The sequence below is a fragment of the Barbatula barbatula genome, assembly GCF_947034865.1.
Source record: "Barbatula barbatula genome assembly, chromosome: 18".
NCBI classification, from domain to species: Eukaryota; Metazoa; Chordata; class Actinopteri; order Cypriniformes; family Nemacheilidae; genus Barbatula; species Barbatula barbatula.
In genome coordinates this window covers 1,391,878-1,412,297 of record NC_136781.1, presented here as the reverse complement: position 1 = coordinate 1,412,297, position 20,420 = coordinate 1,391,878, and the positions used below count along the sequence as shown (strand labels likewise).

General features: G+C 38.6%; 3 protein-coding genes across 3 annotated transcripts in view; all 3 read left to right on the top strand.

The window, feature by feature from the left end:
- The window catches only part of LOC306907372 (uncharacterized protein), a gene marked incomplete at both ends in the record, with an annotated part of 74,389 nt that overhangs the window by 45,251 nt on the left and 8,718 nt on the right, over positions 1-20,420 (top strand). The gene's annotated exons all lie outside the window — the stretch shown is intronic.
- Positions 1,600-20,384, top strand: LOC306907948 (uncharacterized protein; the record flags this gene model as incomplete). The annotated part of the gene is made up of 4 exons (XM_079480489.1): positions 1,600-2,769; positions 4,770-5,900; positions 9,932-12,328; positions 20,354-20,384. The coding sequence occupies 4 exons, from the start codon at positions 1,600-1,602 to the stop codon at positions 20,357-20,359; spliced, it is 4,704 nt and encodes a 1,567-aa protein (XP_079336615.1). The 3' UTR covers positions 20,360-20,384.
- On the top strand, positions 18,768-19,498 carry LOC306907343 (protocadherin gamma-B7-like; the record flags this gene model as incomplete). The annotated part of the gene is made up of 2 exons (XM_079479397.1): positions 18,768-18,777; positions 18,861-19,498. 2 exons carry the CDS (start codon positions 18,768-18,770, stop codon positions 19,496-19,498), a joined length of 648 nt encoding a protein of 215 aa, XP_079335523.1.

The following is a 20,420-nucleotide window of genomic DNA, read 5'->3' as shown; positions in this document are numbered from 1 at the left end:
CATTAGAATTGCATCTAATCAGTTTGCAAATTGAACATATAAACGAAAACAACCAACATTTTGATGAAGATACTATCAGAATGGAAATCATGCATGAGTGTCTTCAAGTTCATCAGATCATATGATGGTACACTGACTGCTGACATGACGCTAAGAAAGACTTAGTCTGCTGTAGATGATCTTGAGGGACTTGATGCCGACATAAATTATGCTCTTCAGGTAAGGTCAATTAAGTTTCTTCATTTTCTAACACGTTTATCCTTCTTTAAACACACCGTTTTTCTTAATAATAGACAAAATCTAGCTGTGTCACATTTTAAGTAAGTTTCGTTATCGATTCTAATTATTGGCTGATCATTTTCCCTTGAATTAATAGGGACAAAATTAAAGTGAGGTCTAGTGAAAATATTTGTAACGTAACAAAAAATCAACACATTTTGGGTATAAAAATAAAATTACGAGCATAAAGTTAATAATAGAAGTAACATTACTAAAAGTTAAACTCTTTTGATACTTAAGCCACAATTAAGAGAAGATCTTATATGCCCTGTCTCACAGAAAAGTCTTAAAGGTATACTCCACAGTAGAATTTAAATTCTGCCATGTATTACTCACCCTGAAGTCGTATGATAACCCATCCGTTTATCTTCGTAACACAAATTAAAATAGTTTTGATGAGCTTTGTCAAAGAATTGTCATTCTAGTATCCTTTTAAGACTAGTCCCAGACTAAAATTATAATCTGAGCTGTTTTAACTCAAAAGAATTTGCCCTGACATATTGTCAAATATATGATTGCCATTGTTATGGCTTAATATGCTCTCAAGTAATGTATTTATTTGGCGTTTTAATAAAAGCGAATATACTCATTAAAAAATATGTGTTTTTTGCAGCATGTTTTGACGTTTTCTTTACTTTAAAAGCTCATACTGAGTTTACACAGTGCTCATCGATCCAGAAAGTGAATGAATATTATTTCAACTTTGTGCTTTTATTTTAAATTTAGGCTTCATATTTCTATAATTATTTTCTAGCACACAAAGTAATAGTTTGCATGCCATTTTGTACTATCAGTGGACTGTTCATTAGCATTCTAGATGTTTTTTTGTTGCTGTCAATGGTTTTGCACAAACAGAGCTTAGTGGTGTTTGGGTTCGCGCTAATATAAAAAAGCAATGGCTTCCGCTGAGACTCTGAGGAAACAGGGTTTTCTCTCTAAATTGTAACTAATCACACCGGCTTATACAGTGAGTGCGTTGAATGTTATGCAGTTTCTTACTTTAACTCGTAGTGTCGCTGTTCACCTGTACTATCATGAGCAGTAATATATTACTCGCTCCACCCTGTTAGTGATGTATTGGCTTGACCAGCTATAGTCTCGTACACACGACCATTTCTCCGATCCTCTATCTTCGTTTTAGATTATAGCTTTCCCCCGCTGGATTTACATTTTTTTTCTGGCATTTTGTTTTGTTATATGAATATTTACTCAATGGATTCCCAAAGCTTGTGGTTTGATGGTCCAATATTTGGCTTTTTGTTCTTCGTGATCATGGCGCACATAGCTAATGGAGACGTGAGATATTCAATTCCGGAGGAGATGAAGCGCGGATATGTGATTGGAAATATAGCAAAGGATCTCGAGCTCGATGTGAACAGACTGTCGTCTCGTAAGGCTCGTATTGACACTGAAGGTAACAGAAAACGATACTGCGACATTAACCTGAATACTGGAGAACTCACAGTAGCGGAAAGGATCGACAGAGAGACGCTTTGTAAGGAGAGACTTTCCTGTGTCCTTAATTTCGAATTAGTTCTAGAACATCCATTGGAAATACATAATGTTGGGATACAAATTCAGGATGTGAACGATAATACACCAACATTTTCTAAAGACGTTACAAAGCTGGAGATAAGGGAGAGCGCTGATAAAGGCGCTCGGTTTCGTGTGAATCAGGCTCATGATGCAGACATAGGAAAGAACGGGGTTCAAAGCTATTTGATTGAGAAGAATGATCATTTTATTGTATCTGTCTCTACAAAGGCAAATGGTGGCAAGAATATTGAGTTAGTGTTGAATAAAGAGTTGGATCGTGAGCAGCAGAAAGAGGTGACTTTAATTCTTACTGCGGTTGACGGTGGGACTCCACCGAGATCAGGTACTGTAGCCATACACGTCACTGTGCTGGATGCTAATGATAATGCTCCAGTCTTTAGTCAGGCTGTTTATAAAGTCAGTCTGCCTGAAAATTCTCCTGTAGATACTGTAGTGGTTACAGTGAGCGCTACTGATGCTGACGAGGGACAAAACGGCAAAGTGATTTACGAATTTAGCCGTATATCTGGAATTGCGACAGAATTATTTAATTTAGATCAAAACAGTGGGGAGATTAAAGTTAAAGGCCAGGTTGATTTTGAAGAGGAGGTAACACATGAACTGGTTATTGAGGGAAAGGATGGCTCTGGACTTTCTTCTGACACTAGAGTGATCATACAAATAACAGATATCAACGACAACGCTCCTCTAATAATAATCAAATCTTTGAATAGTCCCGTTCCCGAGAATGCGTCACCTGGTACAGAGGTTGGCATCATTAATGTGCAGGACAGAGACTCTGAGAGTAACGGACATGTGCGCTGCTCCATTCAGCAAAACGTCCCATTTAAACTTGTTCCTTCAATCAAGAATTACTATTCTCTAGTGACCACAGGTGAATTAGACCGAGAGTTAGTGTCTGATTATAATATCACAATTACTGCTACAGACAGGGCCGTTTGAAGGAATTTGGGGGCCCCAAGCAAAATGGACATGGAGGCCCCCCCAACTCCCCGCCCCGCCCGCACACACGCAAAGCCTACAGGAACCCCAGCATAGCCATAAAGTTTAAGTTCAACCACACTTTATATAAATAAAAAAGGTTTACAGTGCATAAACTGCTGTTGCATAAACAGTGCATAAATAAAATAAAATTACAGTGCAAATACTGCTGTTGCATTATAATGTGCATAACATTTTAACATTTTCAACAATTGACCATTTGCAAAAAACACCACTGTACCATAAAATCAAATATACATTAAAAAAGTGCACAATAACTAAATCCAACATACTTAAAAACACACACACACTAACATTTTTCAGTTCTCACAAACGTGCAAATTATCTAAAACTGCTGTTTGCGAGCCTTGTTTTCTGCAAAGGCAATGACAATGTCCTCCATGTCCAAAGACTGGCGAACATCGCGCTCAATTGACGTAAGTGCCAGTCCTGTGAGCCTTTCTTGGCCTTTCTCTATTTACACAGTTTGGTGGGAATTCAATAGTGATTTGCACTGTTGTTTTTCTAACAATATGACAGCACACACTTATCAGTTTAAACTCTGGGCTGTGCAGGATATCAGCTGTAATTCTAGAGCTTGTGGTGGTACCTTGTGCTATAGAGGAAACATCAGCACTGAGAAGTGATGCATCTGATGTTGAGGATGAAGTTGATGGTGTAGCTGGGAAAATAATTGAAAAAAAAAATCTGAAATTACCTGTGAAGTACGTTTTACCATTTCACTGTTAGCATATTGAAAGAGGTCACTATTAACAGCTCAGCTCAGTGAGAGAAATTCACTCTACCTTCATCAGTGGAGGTCTCCTTAGGAAGAGCCTGAGGGCTGAGAAATTTAAGCAAAGCACCTTGAGGGAGAAAGAAAAGATGGTAACACTTAATAATAACAATCATTAATAGATGGTAAATTGATAGTTAATTAATCTTTAGTTTACTGTCATTTAACTGTTAGCAAACAGTCTTTTTACTGATAACAAACAATGAAATTATAATTATATGTTTACTAATTATTAGTAGTGCTGTAAATTAACAGTTTATTGTAACACACATTATATCTATCATATAATATATTAGGTATCGGGTAATGATTAAACATTTTTTGTAAACCTTTAAGAAACCATTTTAAAATATCTATAAACATTACATAGATAGACGACCAGATATTCCTAACACTTTGTTAAGGGTTACTAATGCTTAAAAACATCCCAAGCTAATGTTTGATGCACGGAATTTATTGTGTGGTTTTCCTAACACCCCCATTTGGTAAATAGATCATCACGGTGGAATAGTTAGTATAGCATGCTAACGTTATGCCACTTTCATCAAAACCTATTACAAAGCTATAGCAATGTCATGTCATTAAATACGATAAACAGTGATTCTGGAACAGATCTGCATCTTCCTTATCCCGTTAAAAAACATATTACAGTAGTATGTAACCATATTTCGTCCGAAGTTGCACTAACTGTTCGTTACAAGCAGCATTTGCCGTCAGGCAGGTTACAGGTAACGTTAGCTAACATATTTTTGCAAGCCTACCTGCTGCAAAATGACACCAAGACAAGAAGAGCTATTTTATCCAGTGTAATTTATCACTTACCACTATCTTGTTTATTCTTATCCTCCTCTTCCTTTCTCTTCTTTCTTTTTTGGGATCCTGAAGCATAATTCCGCTTCATGACTGCCGACGGAGGTTTTGTTTTTGCCGGCAGCAGAGATCACGAAAGGGGCCCCTTGAGGGGGATCCCAATAAAAGTGTCATTGCACTTTACTGCATTGACTGTCAAAGGGGCGCTCAGTTTGTCGTTGCATTTTATTCTTAACCAGTTGTTGTCTTTGGGCCCCAGGCCAGCTCGGGGCCCCCGGCCAGCTCGGGGCCCCAAGCAATTGCTTGGTTTGCTTGCCTTGTCGCGACGGGCCTGGCTACAGATGAGGGCTCTCCGCCTTTATCTTCCACTAAGAATATTCACTTTACTGTAGCTGACGTGAATGATAATCCACCTGTATTTGAAGAGCAGAATTACAGAGCTCACGTGCAAGAAAATAACAAACCGGGTTCCTCTATTTGTTCAGTATCAGCTACAGATCCGGACTGGAGACAGAATGGCACTGTAGTTTATTCTCTGTTACCTTCTGATGTCAATGGCGCACCAATATCCTCATTTGTAACCATTAACGGAGACACCGGGGTCATTCATGCCGTGAGGTCGTTTGATTATGAACAGGTAAAGAGTTTTAAAGTGCTGGTGCTAGCCAGAGATAACGGTTCTCCTCCTCTGAGCAGTAACGTGACCGCCAGTGTCTTCATAACGGATGAGAATGACAACATCCCTCAGATATTATACCCATCTCCAGATGGAAACACCTTCATGACAGAGATGGTACCCAAAGGTACGCAGGCGGGCTCTCTGGTGTCCAAAGTGATCGCCGTGGACGCGGATTCTGGACAGAACGCGTGGCTCTCCTATCACATTATTAAAGCGAGAAATTCGGGACTTTTCACTATCGGTGTCCACAGCGGAGAGATCAGGACACAGCGAGACCTTTCTGAATCTGACAGTATGAAACAGAACCTTATTGTCTCCGTGATAGATAACGGACAGCCCTCCCTCTCTACCACGTGCACGTTGAATGTACTTATTTCAGATAACTTGGCTGAAGTTCCAGAACTGAAAGAAATGTCTCATGATGAGAGCAGCTCAAAACTCACTTTTTATTTGATCATCGCGCTGGTGTCCGTTTCCACTTTCTTTTTAACCTTCCTCATCATCATCCTGGCCGTGAGGTTTTGTCGCAGGAGAAAGCCCAGACTGATGTTTGATGGAGCTGTTGCCATTCCCAGCGCGTATCTCCCTCCAAATTACGCAGAGGTGGAGGGCGCGGGAACTCTCAGCAGCACTTACAATTATGACGCATACCTGACCACGGGCTCGCGCACGAGTGACTTCAAGTTCATCAGATCTTATAATGAAGACACACTGACTGCTGACATGACGCTGAAAAAGACTCCATGTGCTATGGATGCTCTTGAGGGGCTTGATGGAAATACAATTCTTTTTTCTGAGGTAGGCGCAATTATTTGTGCTTATTAATAGTATTGTTATTGTCCTCGTTTAAATCGTTTATAGTCCTAAACGCTGTTCGAACCCGCATTGAAACCAGAAGATTATATTAATTTGATATATAAAATATAACTTATTTTCAATCAAATATGTGTGATTACTTAATTACGATTTTTTTTGTCTTACAAGGAAGATCATAACGACAAAAATGCATACGAAAAGAGATGGTGTCAGATTTAGAAGCATTTTCTAGAGTTCTAGATTTTTAACTATTGAAAAGTGACTTTTTCCAAGAATTTCTTTCTAGGCTTTAAGAAATCAGGAAAATATAGAAGTAATTTAAATTAATATTTTTCATGTTTTCCCCAATTATAATTGTATTTTTCTTCAGTAAGTTTAATAGGACACAGTGCAATGGGATAATAGGTTAAAATCATTCTTTGGAATTAGCCCTCAACTCCAAAAATTCTCGGCTTTTGCTATTTGTCTCAAGTTTTGTCAATTTAAGGTAAATGACTGTTGCAACAAGTGATAATTTGCAATTGTGAAAGTTGGCAATTTTATATGTTATTATGTATTATTTATTTTATATGTTTTTCTATTCTTTAACATTTTTGCAGCGTTTTTCTGACATGAACAAATGCCAAATCAAGTTTGCTTTATTATGTGGATTTCATTATATTGTGGATTTCATTTTGTAATAATTTCTTTAATCTTTGTCGCAGCTTCCTTTGTTTTACGAGAGTGTATTACTTCAGAGTATTGTCTGATTTAAACCATGATTGTTAGTTAATTAATTTTTGTTATTATATTATATTTGTTTTCGGGGGTTAAACATACTCTGATAGATTCCTTAGAAAGAAAGTGCTTTCCTGTTGCTCTGTGGTAAGAGCATTGCGTTAACAACGCTGTGGGTTCGAACCCAGGGAATTGCAGATACCTATGTAAAATGTATAGGACAATGATATGTAAGTCGCTTTGGATAAAACGTCTGCTAAATATAAAGGTAAATGTAGAAAAGCTTTGTCAAAGTTTTCTTTCTTTTTGCACTTATATGTTTGTGTTGGTATCTTTTGAATTATGCCTGAAGAAAATACTCAAAATGTCATTGCTTTTCGACGCAGAAATTTTTGGCACCAGTAGTCTTTTCTTATTTAGTCTTTCCTCTGATCTGTTTTATTGAGGTTTTAATATATTGAGTTCCCTGCCTTTTCTAAAGTTAAATGTTTGTATTTTAAAATAGTGAAAACTCTTTAATGTATATATTTAAATGAGTTTGTGTGTGTTCTGGCCTGGTCACATCATATATGTTAAACCGTTTAACTTAAACTTTTAGCAAAGCTTCACTAGTTCACTTGGATAAAAGGGAGAATACGGGTTTGGCTTCTTTGGATGTCGCTGTCCATGGTGCTGCACAGCTTTTGTCTCTTGATGGTGGTGTGTTTCCTTTTGTAGATTGTTGGTCTTAACTCTGCTGAGGCTTGGTTGGGAAGGTATATAAAGACTGTTTAGTACTTGGGTTTACTGCTTGTTAGAAATGTTAGTTTAGTTTGACGCTTAGTTTTATGTTCTGGCATTTATGTTACACATATCAGTGCTGGTTCCGCCACTTCATGCTGTGATTGCATGCAGATATTAATCCTTGTCCTGGAGACCCAGAACACTGCTTATTTTTATAGGAACCCTTATTTCGAACATCTGATTAAAATCATCAGCTCATTAGCATAGAGATCTATGATCTGAACTGAGTGATGATAAGTGTCATAATAAATGTGCCGGGCTGTGGGTCCCCAGAACCAGGGTTAACAATCACTTTTTTAACACTAAAATTTGAGCATTTCTGACTGGAAGAAGCACACGATCCGGACATAGGAAAGAATTCAGTTCGGTTTTACTCTTTGGGGAAAAAATGAACACTTGGTTTTATCTGTTAAAGCAAATGACAAATGTTGCTAATTGGTGCTGAATAAAGAGTTGAATCATGAGCAGCAGAAAGAGGTGACTTTAATTCTTACTGCGGTTGATGGTGGGACTCCACCGAGATCAGGTACTGTAGCCATACACGTCACTGTGCTGGATGCTAATGATAATGCTCCAGTCTTTAGTCAGGCCGTTTATAAAGTCAGTCTGCCTGAAAATTCTTCTGTAGATACTGTAGTGGTTACAGTGAGCGCTACTGATGCTGATGAGGGACAAAATGGAGAAGTGACATATGCATTCGGCCATGTTTCTGATGAAGATAAGAAATTATTTGATTAAATCATAAAACAGGAGGGATAACTGTTATTGGAGCAGTTGATTGCGAGGAAAAATCAGTGTTGGCATCATAAAAGTGCAGGACAGAGACTCTGAGAATAATGGACCTGTGCTCTGCTCCATTCAACAAAATGTTCCATCAATGTCAATCAAAAATTACTATTCTCTAGTTCTCACCGGTGAATTAGACCTCAAGTTAGTGTCTGATTATAAGATCACGATTACTGCTACTGATGAGGGCTCTCCGCCTTTATATTCGACTAAGAATATTCACTTTACAGTTGCTGACGTGAATGATAATCCACCTGTATTTCAAGAGCAGAATTACAGTGCTCACATGCAGAAAAATATCAAACCGGGCAAACATTATGAAAATGATGTCATGATTTACGCGCCCTCTTGTCATTTCAAACCTGTATGACTTTCATTCCTCTGCAGAACACAGAGGAAGATATTTATAAACATTTTGGTAACAGAACAGTACAGCCCACATTTACTTCTATTGTAACCAATGCAAGTGAATGGGAGGCTGTTAACAACATTCTTCTAAATATCTTGTGTGTTATATAGAATAAAGTCATACAGGTTTGAAATGACAAGAAAGTGAGTAAATTGTTGTTGTTTTTGAAGGAGAATACGAGAACCAAGAGCAAGTTTAATAGGCAACTAATTGTTCCTTACGTAAATAATTAGGAACTTGGTCATTCCTCACATAAACACGCATGTACTGTATGAGAGTTCGGTAAAGGTGTCTAAAGGTTCTTAACTTTAGGTGTTGCTAGTCTGGCATCTGAGGACTCATAAGTGGTACACAGTGTCAAGTGAGCCTATTAAATTAGGTTTTATTTTGAAGACTAGCTGCACAGCTGTTCACTAGATAACCTCTGTTACAGTGTATAATTTCCACCCTGCTGCTGGTTCGTTTTCTCTCATGATTGGGATATTTTAACCCAGCAGTGTGTTCTGTCCAATATTTACCCAGCATGGGTCAAAAATAATCCAGCACTTTTAAGAGTCTACAGTCTCCTATCTAATATGTATCAACCTATCAACTTCCTGCCTTGCCCTAGCAAACAGAGTACCCTTTCTGGATGAAAATAAGTCCTTATGTTTCAACCTGACAACTGCCCGACCTAGCAACCATTCAGAATTGCTCTCTAAATGTGCAGCAGCAATCTAATCATAGCTTGGCATTGTGACTCCAAGTTTTAGACTTGAAGCTTTGAAATAAAGCCTTTGAGACAATGATGTGGCCTGTTTTACAACAGACAAAAACTAACATTTTTTTTCAGAAAATCTAACGTATTTGTTATTGCTGTCCATGGTGCTGGAGAACTGTGACTCTGTTTCAGTATTTCTTATTGTTGTAAGGTAATAGTTTTTGTCCAGATAGAATTGTGAGGAGATACATATAAAGTTATTTTTCAGTTTCCAATGCATGCGTATGTGGCACTTTTTCAAAATAATTTATTATCATCATCAAATTTTAAAATAGACATTATGTTTCAAAATGTTATTTTGTATATTTCAGAAGTGTTCGAAGTTACTTTCAAATAGAATTTGTCGGCCTCGTGGTGTCGCTGTGCCCCTGCAAAGGAAAGAGAGGATAATTTCCCCACCTACCAGTGCTGCTTTCTTAGCTCTACAGTTTTTTGTGTGGTAACATGATCGACAGCTACCGCGTCTTGATCTTTAAATTCAGAACATCGTTTAGTCATATTTTCTGCTAAAAGGCCAATTAAGGCAAGAGTGTTTGTCATAATCAACCTGAAATGAAGAAAAGGGGATTACCGGTTTCTTTTGAGCTTTTGGCGTTTCTCTTGGTTTCGCTTATGGCGCACACCGCTAATGGAGACGTGAGCTATTCTGTTCCGGAGGAGATGAAGCGCGGATCTGTGATTGGAAATATAGCCAAAGATATTGGGCTCGATGTAAACAGACTGTCATCTCGTAAGGCTCGCATTGACACTGAAGGTAACAGAAAACGATTTTGTGAGGTTAATCTGAATACTGGCGAACTGACCGTCGAGGAGAGAATCGACAGAGAGGCGCTTTGTGGAAAGAAAGCTTCGTGCGTTATAAAACAGGAGCTCGTGTTGGAAAATCCGTTAGAATCTCATCGCATTAACATCAATGTTCAAGATACAAATGATAATTCTCCTTTGTTTAAAAAAGATTCGATTAAACTGGAAATCCAAGAATCGGCAGTGAAAGGTGCTCGTTTTTTACTGGAGGAAGCTCACGATGCGGATATTGGAGCTAATTCTGTTCAAAATTACAATTTAATACAGAATGAATATTTTGAGTTAGCCGTTACTGCAAAAACAACCGGGAGAATATATGGTGAATTGCTCCTTCGGAGAGAATTAGATCGTGAGCAACAACAGAGTGTTTCATTGATTCTTACTGCGGTTGACGGTGGGACTCCACCGAGATCAGGTACTGTAGCCATACACGTCACTGTGCTGGATGCTAATGATAATGCTCCAGTCTTTAGTCAGGCCGTTTATAAAGTCAGTCTGCCTGAAAATTCTCCTGTAGATACTGTAGTGGTTACAGTGAGCGCTACTGATGCTGACGAGGGACAAAATGGAGAAGTAACGTACGAATTTGGGCACGTTTCAGAAAATGATTTGGCAATATTTTCTCTCGACTCCACAAATGGAAAGATTGCATTGACAGGATATCTTGACTATGAAGAGGAGTCGTTATTTGAGCTTCCGATTCAAGCAACTGATGGACTGGGAATGGTCTCTTATGCAACTGTTGTTATTGAAATATCAGATGTCAATGATAACGCTCCCATGTTATTAATAAAATCTCTAAATAGTCCCGTTCCCGAGAATGCGTCACCCGGTACAGAGGTTGGCATCATTAATGTGCAGGACAGAGACTCTGAGAGTAACGGACAGGTGCGTTGCTCCATTCAGCAAAACGTCCCTTTTAAACTTGTTCCTTCAATCAAGAATTACTATTCTCTAGTGACCACAGGTGAATTAGACCGCGAGTTAGTGTCTGATTATAATATCACAATTACTGCTACAGATGAGGGATCTCCGCCTTTATCGTCCACTAAGAATATTCACTTTACTGTAGCTGACGTGAATGATAATCCACCTGTATTTGAAGAGCAAAAATACGGGGCTCACGTGCAAGAAAATAACAAACCGGGTTCCTCTATTTGTTCAGTATCAGCTACAGATCCGGACTGGAGACAGAATGGCACTGTAGTTTATTCTCTGTTACCTTCTGATGTCAATGGTGTACCAGTTTCCTCCTTTTTATCTGTTAATGGAGATACTGGGGTCATTCATGCCGTGAGGTCATTTGATTATGAACAGTTTAAAGGTTTTAAAGTGCTGGTGTTAGCCAGAGATAACGGTTCTCCTCCTCTGAGCAGTAACGTGACCGTGAGTGTTTTTATAACGGATGAGAATGACAACACCCCACAGATATTATACCCATCTCTGAATGGAAACTCCTTCATGACCGAGATGGTACCCAAAGCAGCTCAGGCGGGCTCTCTGGTGTCCAAGGTGATCGCCGTTGACGCGGATTCTGGACAGAACGCGTGGCTCTCTTATCACATTATTAAAGCGAGTGATTCTGGACTTTTCACTATCGGTGTCCACAGCGGAGAGATCAGGACACATCGAGACCTTTCTGAGTCTGACAACATGAAACAGAATCTTATTGTCTCCGTGAAAGATAACGGACAGCCCTCCCTCTCTGCCACGTGTGCATTGTATTTACTTATATCAGATAACTTGGCTGAAGTTCCAGAACTGAAAGATGTGTTTCATGACGAGAGCAGCTCCAAACTCACTTTTTATCTGATAATCGCGCTGGTGTCTGTTTCCACTTTCTTTTTGACCTTCATTATCATCATCCTGGCCGTGAGGTTTTGTCGTAGGAGAAAGCCCAGACTGATGTTTGATGGAGCTGTAGCTATTCCCAGCGCGTATCTCCCTCCAAATTACGCAGAGGTAGAGGGCGCGGGAACTCTCCGCAGCACTTACAATTATGACGCATACCTGACCACGGGCTCGCGCACGAGTGACTTCAAGTTTGTCAGATCATATAATGAGGACACACTGACTGCTGACATGACGCTGAAAAATACTCATTCCGTTGAGAATATACTGGACGGTCTTTGCAATGAAAATTCTTCTCAGGTATGATATTTATGGTTTTAGTTTATGTCTTAATTTATCCAAACTGGCATATGTTTTAAACATTAATGTGTGTGCACGCAGATACATACTTTCACATTTATTTAAAACGCTCAGTTTTTGCTCATCTCAAACATTTTTTCTAAAACCATTAATCTTTTTGCCGATTCTTCGTTTTGGATCCTATAACATCTTTGCGATCCCATAAAGTCATTTTTTTCAGCTGCAACACACTCAACAATAAGGAAAAATGTAAAGGTAAATTGATAGTCCTTTACTCATTTATTGCGAAAATACAGGGAATTCTTAAAATGTTGGCTAATTGATTTGCTTTAGTGCGAGTTATGTTTTATGGTGTATCTTCGAGTTACCTAAATTTTGTATTTTTCTCTTGGTATTTACTGAATACGCAATATTCTATTAAGTGGTGCGTGTTTAATGACAAATCCCATTTACCCCATAAAGAGTTTAAAATATAAAATCTGCATGTTTTGGAAAGCAGAGTTTTGTTCTGTCATCTCAGGTCATTGAAGTTAAACGCTGAAATCGTCCATCTAAATTATGAAGTCAAAATGTAGTTTTTGTTTTTTTCTTATTGAAATTGCTTTATTGTGTATTGAGAATTACTTTAAATCACATTTTGAAACGTAAGCGTTCTATGTTTGTTTCAACAGTAGTATAACTAGAGTTGTCGCTATCCAGGGTGCTGATTTGTTATTTAAATCATTATGTCGTGCTCAGTTCTGTATAGACCGGTTTGTTGTATGGAACCTTTTTGGAGTTGTTATGTTGTGGTGCAGACACATTACAATAACTTAGCGATATGTTACATAAAACACGTATTTTTGCTTCATCGCCTGATATAATTTCCTACTTTTAAATCAGATGGTTTCTCAGATGATTGCACGTTTGCAACCTGTTTCAGTGCAATTCTCTCAGAATTATCATCTCGATTAGTCCTCATGGTGTCGCTGTGTACCTGTGTTTCTAATACCTTTTAATTTCCTCCACCCATTTGTTATACCGCTGGTTGAATGCGCGTCCCACGGCTATACGTTTTTTTGTTGTTTATTAGAACATCGAAATCTGACCTTGTTCGATAGGCATTTCGTTTTTACTGCTAGCATCATTTGGATCTATGCAAGTCCTCTCCGGGAAAATGATGCAAAAAAGATTGTTGGTGATGGTGAGCAGCATTTTTCTCGCTGTATTCTTTATGGCGCACACCACTAATGGAGACGTGAGCTATTCCGTTCCGGAGGAGATGAAGCGCGGATCTGTGATTGGAAATATAGCCAAAGATCTTGAGCTCGATGTAAACATACTGTCATTCCGTAAGGCTCGTATTGACACCGAAGGTAACAGAAAACGATATTCTGACATAAATTTGAATACTGGAGAACTGACGGTGGCGGACAGGATCGACAGAGAGGCGCTTTGTGGAAAGAAAGCTTCATGTGTTTTAAAACAGGAGCTCGTGATGGAAAATCCTTTAGAATTGCATCATGTCAGTGTTCATGTTAAAGATGTTAACGATAATAGTCCTGTTTTCGCTAAGAACGTGATTCATTTGGAAATCCATGAATCTACAGATAAGGGCAAACGTTTCTTACTTGAGGAGGCAAACGATGATGACATTGGGCAAAATTCTGTGCAAATTTATTCTATACAGAATAATGAATATTTTGTGTTATACGTGCAGAGTAATTCTCTTGGAGAGAAGTATGCCGAAATTATTTTGAATAAAGAGTTGGATCGTGAGCAGCAGAACGAAGTGACTTTAATTCTTACTGCGGTTGACGGTGGGACTCCACCGAGATCAGGTACTGTAGCCATACACGTCACTGTGCTGGATGCTAATGATAATGCTCCAGTCTTTAGTCAGGCTGTTTATAAAGTCAGTCTGCCTGAAAATTCTCCTGTAGATACTGTAGTGGTTACAGTGAGCGCTACTGATGCTGACGAGGGACAAAATGGAGAAGTGACATATGAATTCGGTCATGTTATGGAGGAATACAAACATTTGTTTTCTCTTGATCGGAGGACCGGTGTCATCAGTATTAAAGGGCCTGTAGATTTCGAGGAAGAAAACACATTTATGTTGCGAATAATAGCTAAGGATGGTTCAGGTTTAACATCTTACTCAAATGTTGTAATTAATTTAAGTGACACTAATGATAACGCTCCTATTATAATAATGAAATCTCTGAATAGTCCCGTTCCCGAGAATGCATCACCCGGTACAGAGGTTGGTATCATTAATGTGCAGGACAGAGACTCTGAGAATAACGGACAGGTGCGCTGCTCCATTCAGCAAAATGTCCCATTTAAACTCGTTCCTTCAATCAAGAATTACTATTCTCTAGTGACCACAGGTGAATTAGACCGCGAGTTAGTGTCTGATTATAATATCACAATTACTGCTACAGATGAGGGCTCTCCGCCTTTATCTTCCACTAAGAATATTCACTTTACTGTAGCTGACGTGAATGATAATCCACCTGTATTTGAAGAGCAGAATTACAGAGCTCACGTGCAGGAAAATAACAAACTGGGTTCCTCTATTTGTTCAGTATCAGCTACAGATCCAGACTGGAGACAGAATGGCACTGTAGTTTATTCTCTGTTACCTTCTGATGTCAATGACGCAAAGGTTTCCTCCTTTTTATCCATTAACGGAGACACCGGGGTCATTCATACCGTGAGGTCATTTGATTATGAACAGTTAAAGAGTTTTAAAGTGCTGGTGTTAGCCAGAGATAACGGTTCTCCTCCTCTGAGTAGTAATGTGACTGTGAGTGTCTTGATATCAGATGAGAATGACAACACCCCTCAAATATTATACCCATCTCCAGATGGAAACACCTTCATGACAGAGATGGTACCCAAAGGTACGCAGGCAGGCTCTCTGGTGTCTAAAGTGATCGCCGTGGATGCGGATTCTGGACAGAACGCATGGCTCTCCTATCATATTATTAAATCGAGTGATTCTGGACTTTTCACTATCGGTGTCCACAGCGGAGAGATCAGGACACAGCGAGACCTTTCTGAGTCTGACAGCATGAAACAGAATCTTATTGTCTCCGTGAGAGATAACGGACAGCCCTCCCTCTCTGCCACGTGCGCATTGTATTTACTTATATCAGATAACTTGGCTGAAGTTCCAGAACTGAAAGACGTGTCTCATGACGAGAGCAGCTCAAAACTCACTTTTTATCTGATCATCGCGCTGGTGTCCGTTTCCACTTTCTTTTTTACTTTTATCATCATCATCCTGGCTGTGAGGTTTTGTCGCAGGAGAAAGCCCAGACTGATGTTTGATGGAGCTGTAGCCATTCCCAGCGCGTATCTCCCTCCAAATTACGCAGAGGTGGAGGGCGCGGGAACCCTCCGCAGCACTTACAATTATGACGCATACATGACCACGGGCTCGCGCACGAGTGACTTCAAGTTCATCAGATCTTATAATGAGGGAACACTGACTGCTGACATGACACTGAAAAAGACTCAGTCTGCTGTAGATGATCTTGAGGGGCTTGATGCAGAAACTATTGTCTATGACAGTAATCAGGTAGGCCTGTGATTTTGGCTTCAACTATTTTTTAATGTGATGGACATTAATGTACAACTGTGCTGATACTCACTTTAAGTGGCATTTCAAAGCTTGGAATGCTTAACACTTTAGTCTGCAAATTCTTTTAAACCCATTTCAAAATATATACAAAAACAAGTTTCAAGCAACACAATTTAAAAGTATTACTTCCTAAACTATTAAAAATATTAACATATTCTGCTTTTTTTTACTTTAGAGCAAAACCATGAATGCAATATGGTTAATTATGTCTTGTGGAATAGCTATAGCGATCCTATTTGGGGAAAATAAGAGGAATTTTGAAAATTAAGAATTATTTAGAATTTAATCCTGCCTTGAACAATTTATTTTACAAAAGAAACATTAAAACAAAGTAAACGCCAAATAATTTAACATCATTTTAAAAATATCCCAGTTCTAAAGTTTTCATCCCCGGATTATTAATGTACACCAGAACGTCAATGAGAGTTTTTATGTTTTGTCACAGTTGTTTAAGGGTTTCATGTTTGACCCGAGTCATTAAACTGTCCACTGATTTTAAGATTATCCAGGTCCTCTAGAATCTTTGCTTTTCCTGCATTTCTGTATATTTGACTCGTGTCCAGCAGGAAATATATGATGTTGGGATTCATCTGTTTACATTGAGGACAATCAAGAGACTATGACACAACTATTAAAATAGATAGAAACATCCAGTGATGCTGAAGATTAATTTAATGTCAGGTGGGTGTAAACCTTTATAAATGTTTTTTGGTGTAAATTTATATTTCATTTCCTGAGAGATTTATAGCTTCTTGAAGACATTACTAAATGAAAAAATATATATAAACAAAACAATAACAATTTACACCAAAAACATAATCACAGGTTTATACCCACCTGACTTTAAATTAATCGTGTTTGACTGCAGGGTAGGACTAACTTAAAAATAAACCTTAATTTTCAAAATTCATCTTATTTTCCCAAACTTTCAGCATTTTCCAGATTCTGCAAGGGGGTGTAAACATTTGACTTCAACTGTACACAGAAAATCTGTATAATATTAATTCTTAACAAAAAAAGGAAGATAAAAACAGCAATTAAAACTTAGTCCTGAATATCCTTTTTCACATAGCAGATCATTTATTTTAGCTCTTTCCATGACATATTGTCATAAAATAAATTGCACATACCAAACAGGAAAATGCCATAGAAAGTAAATGACACAAAGAATATGTGAATTCACGCAACCCTGTTTAAAACTTTACTTGATTCTTAAAACTGTGCGATGTCACCTTGACTATTCATGTTTTTATATTTCATGATGTTTGTTCATAAGTGTCTTGTTCTTTCTGATTCAGTGTGTTAGGTCATATATAGACATTTATTGCTTTTCCAGCATTTTCTGCGTATTAATTTTCTTACCAGCAGGGACTGTATGATGTTGAGATTTATCTTTTGACAGTGAGGACAGCTGGGAGGCTGCAAACATACTCTTGTTCAGCACACTACATTAAATGTGAGGTACTGTATGTAAACTTGAACAAGACGATCATTGTAAATTGTTTTTAAGTTGTTTAAATATATATTTTCTAAATATTTTGTAAAGCTGTTAATAAGTAACAGTTGGAGGTCCTAGGATTACATTAACCTTGCAAAAACTAAGTACACAAAAATTTGGTTTTTATTTAGGACTGACCTGAGCCAGCTACTTCTCACAACAAACATTTTGTCACAACAAATGTTCTCATATAGTCCACAACTCGAATAATAACTGAATTTAAGATAGTAACTCAGTTCGAAACTTTACATATGCTTTATTCCTAATACTGATTAATGTTATCAGGGTGTTTTTTATATTTTGTGGTAGTTGTCCGTGAGTCTCTTGTTTGTAAACTGTCCACTGAGAAATCCTCAAGGTCCTGCACATTCTTTGCTTTCCAGCATTTGATAATGTTTGAATGCATCTTTTTGAATGCATTAAGGACAGTTCAGCGACTTACAGACAACTATTTCAAAAGGTACAAACATTCACTGCTCATGTGACATCCAGGGAACACGTTTCAGTATTAAGATTTAAAGGTATGTTAACTTTTGAACTGGGTTATTTGAGTAAATTCAGTTTATTTTGTTATGTGACAGCTGGTTCAGGGCAGGAAAAATGTCTACGACTCTTAGTTTTTTTATTAACATTAAGCATTTTCTGCAAGGCATATGTATGACCTTGAATGTACATATTTAGATATTTCCTAGAAGACAATAACACTTGACACAGATCGTACTGTTCAAAAGTATCTACCGAGTCTCTTCGTTATCCTCAGTGTGAAATTATTATTTTTATATTTTATTAAATCAATATATATATTTTGTTTTTATATTTGATATCTGTTCACATTTATAAAGCATTTTCATGATAAACATGTCTAAATCTCTTATGTCAGGTGTGTAACTCCATTGTTCAGTCTTCGGGCGGCGCACTTCTGCTTGTGATATCATAGATGCTGCGTGCCCTGATTCCCCAGTTCATGGGTATTACACAGAGAGCAGAGAAAGGAGGGGGAGCAGAGTGCTGTAGGCATGTGACAAGAGAGAGAGCGAGATAGATTAATATTAAAATGTAAGCTGACAGGAACAGCATCAGAGCAGCGTTTGCTCTAGCCAGAATAACCCTATGAAGATCTGCACAGAATGTGCTTTAATCTCTATTTGTATTCTTTTATTTTAGAAATAAAATGTAACTCTTAATACTTTTACATCATGGTTGTGTTGTCAAGGCAATGCACGCTGGCACATTTCTGGTATCAGCTTTGCTTTGGCTTCATTTTCATGCGTTTGTCTCTTTGTGAAGTTCGTTATTCAACTCTAGAAGAGATGGAGCCGGGTGCTTCTTATTGGAAATATGGCAAAAGATTTGGGAATCGATGTAGCTGAGCTGACTAGGTGGCGTGCTCGTGTTGGATGGAGGCCAGCCGTCTCGTTCTGGAGCGACGACGATACATATTCACGTATTAGATGCAAATAACAACATTCTGGTATTTGAACAAAGTGTGTATACAGTCAGCGCACAGGAAAACTCTGCCCAAGGGATTGTGTTTATCAAATTAAATGCAATAGTTTTGGAAAGCGGGATTTATGAGGATGATGTTAGTTATTCTTTCATTCACGTGCCGGATAAGACGAGAGGCCTCGTGCGGATTGACCTTGTGACTGGCGAGGTGAGGCTCATGGGTGTGTTGGATTATGAAGAGGCTGTTTCTCATGAACTGGATGTGCAGGCCAAAGATTGTGGGGGACAGTCGTCTCGCTGTAAACTTATAATACATGTCAAAGATGAGAACGACAATGCTCCTGTTATAGTAATTAAATCAAATTCCGCTTCTGAACCAGAGGAAACTTCACCTGGAACCATGGTAGCTTTGCTACATGTTTATGACCTTGATGCGGGCACCAGTGGCCGGGTCACATGTTATGTATCCGATGATGTACCATTTAAACTTGTCTCCCAGGTCAAAAATTACTTTATGCTTGTAACTGATAGAGATTTAGACAGGGAGAAGTGTTATCACTATAACATAACCATAAGTGCTGTGGATGCTGACTAGGTGGCGTGCTCGTGTTGGATGGAGGCCAGCCGTCTCGTTCTGGAGCGACGACGATACATATTCACGTATTAGATGCAAATAACAACATTCTGGTATTTGAACAAAGTGTGTATACAGTCAGCGCACAGGAAAACTCTGCCCAAGGCATTGTGTTTATCAAATTAAATGCAATAGTTTTGGAAAGCGGGATTTATGAGGATGATGTTAGTTATTCTTTCATTCACGTGCCGGATAAGACGAGAGGCCTCGTGCGGATTGACCTTGTGACTGGCGAGGTGAGGCTCATGGGTGTGTTGGATTATGAAAAGGCTGTTTCTCATGAGCTGGATGTGCAGGCCAAAGATTGTGGGGGACAGTCGTCTCGCTGTAAACTTATAATACATGTCAAAGATGAGAACGACAATGCTCCTGTTATAGTAATTAAATCAAATTCCGCTTCTGAACCAGAGGACACTTCACCTGGAACCATGGTAGCTTTGCAACATGCTTATGACCTTGATGCGGGCACCAGTGGCCGGGTCACATGTTATGTATCCGATGATGTACCATTTAAACTTGTCTCGCAGGTCAAAAATTACTTTATGCTTGTAACTGATAGAGATTTAGACAGGGAGAAGTGTTATCACTATAACATAACCATAAGTGCTGTGGATGCTGGCACACCCCTGTTATTCAGCAATGAAACAGTGGCCATAATGGTCACAGACATTAATGAGAACTCTCCTGTTTTTAGACACAGCCATTACAGGGTCCACATGGCTAAGAATCAGCCTGTGGGAACATTGCTTGTGAGAGTTCGAGCTGATGATGCAGATGAGGGACAGAATGCTACACTCTTCTATTCTCTTTCAGAAGACGTGACTGTATACCTGTCTATCGACACCGAAACCAGAGAGGTCTTCACTGCAAGCTCCTTTGATTA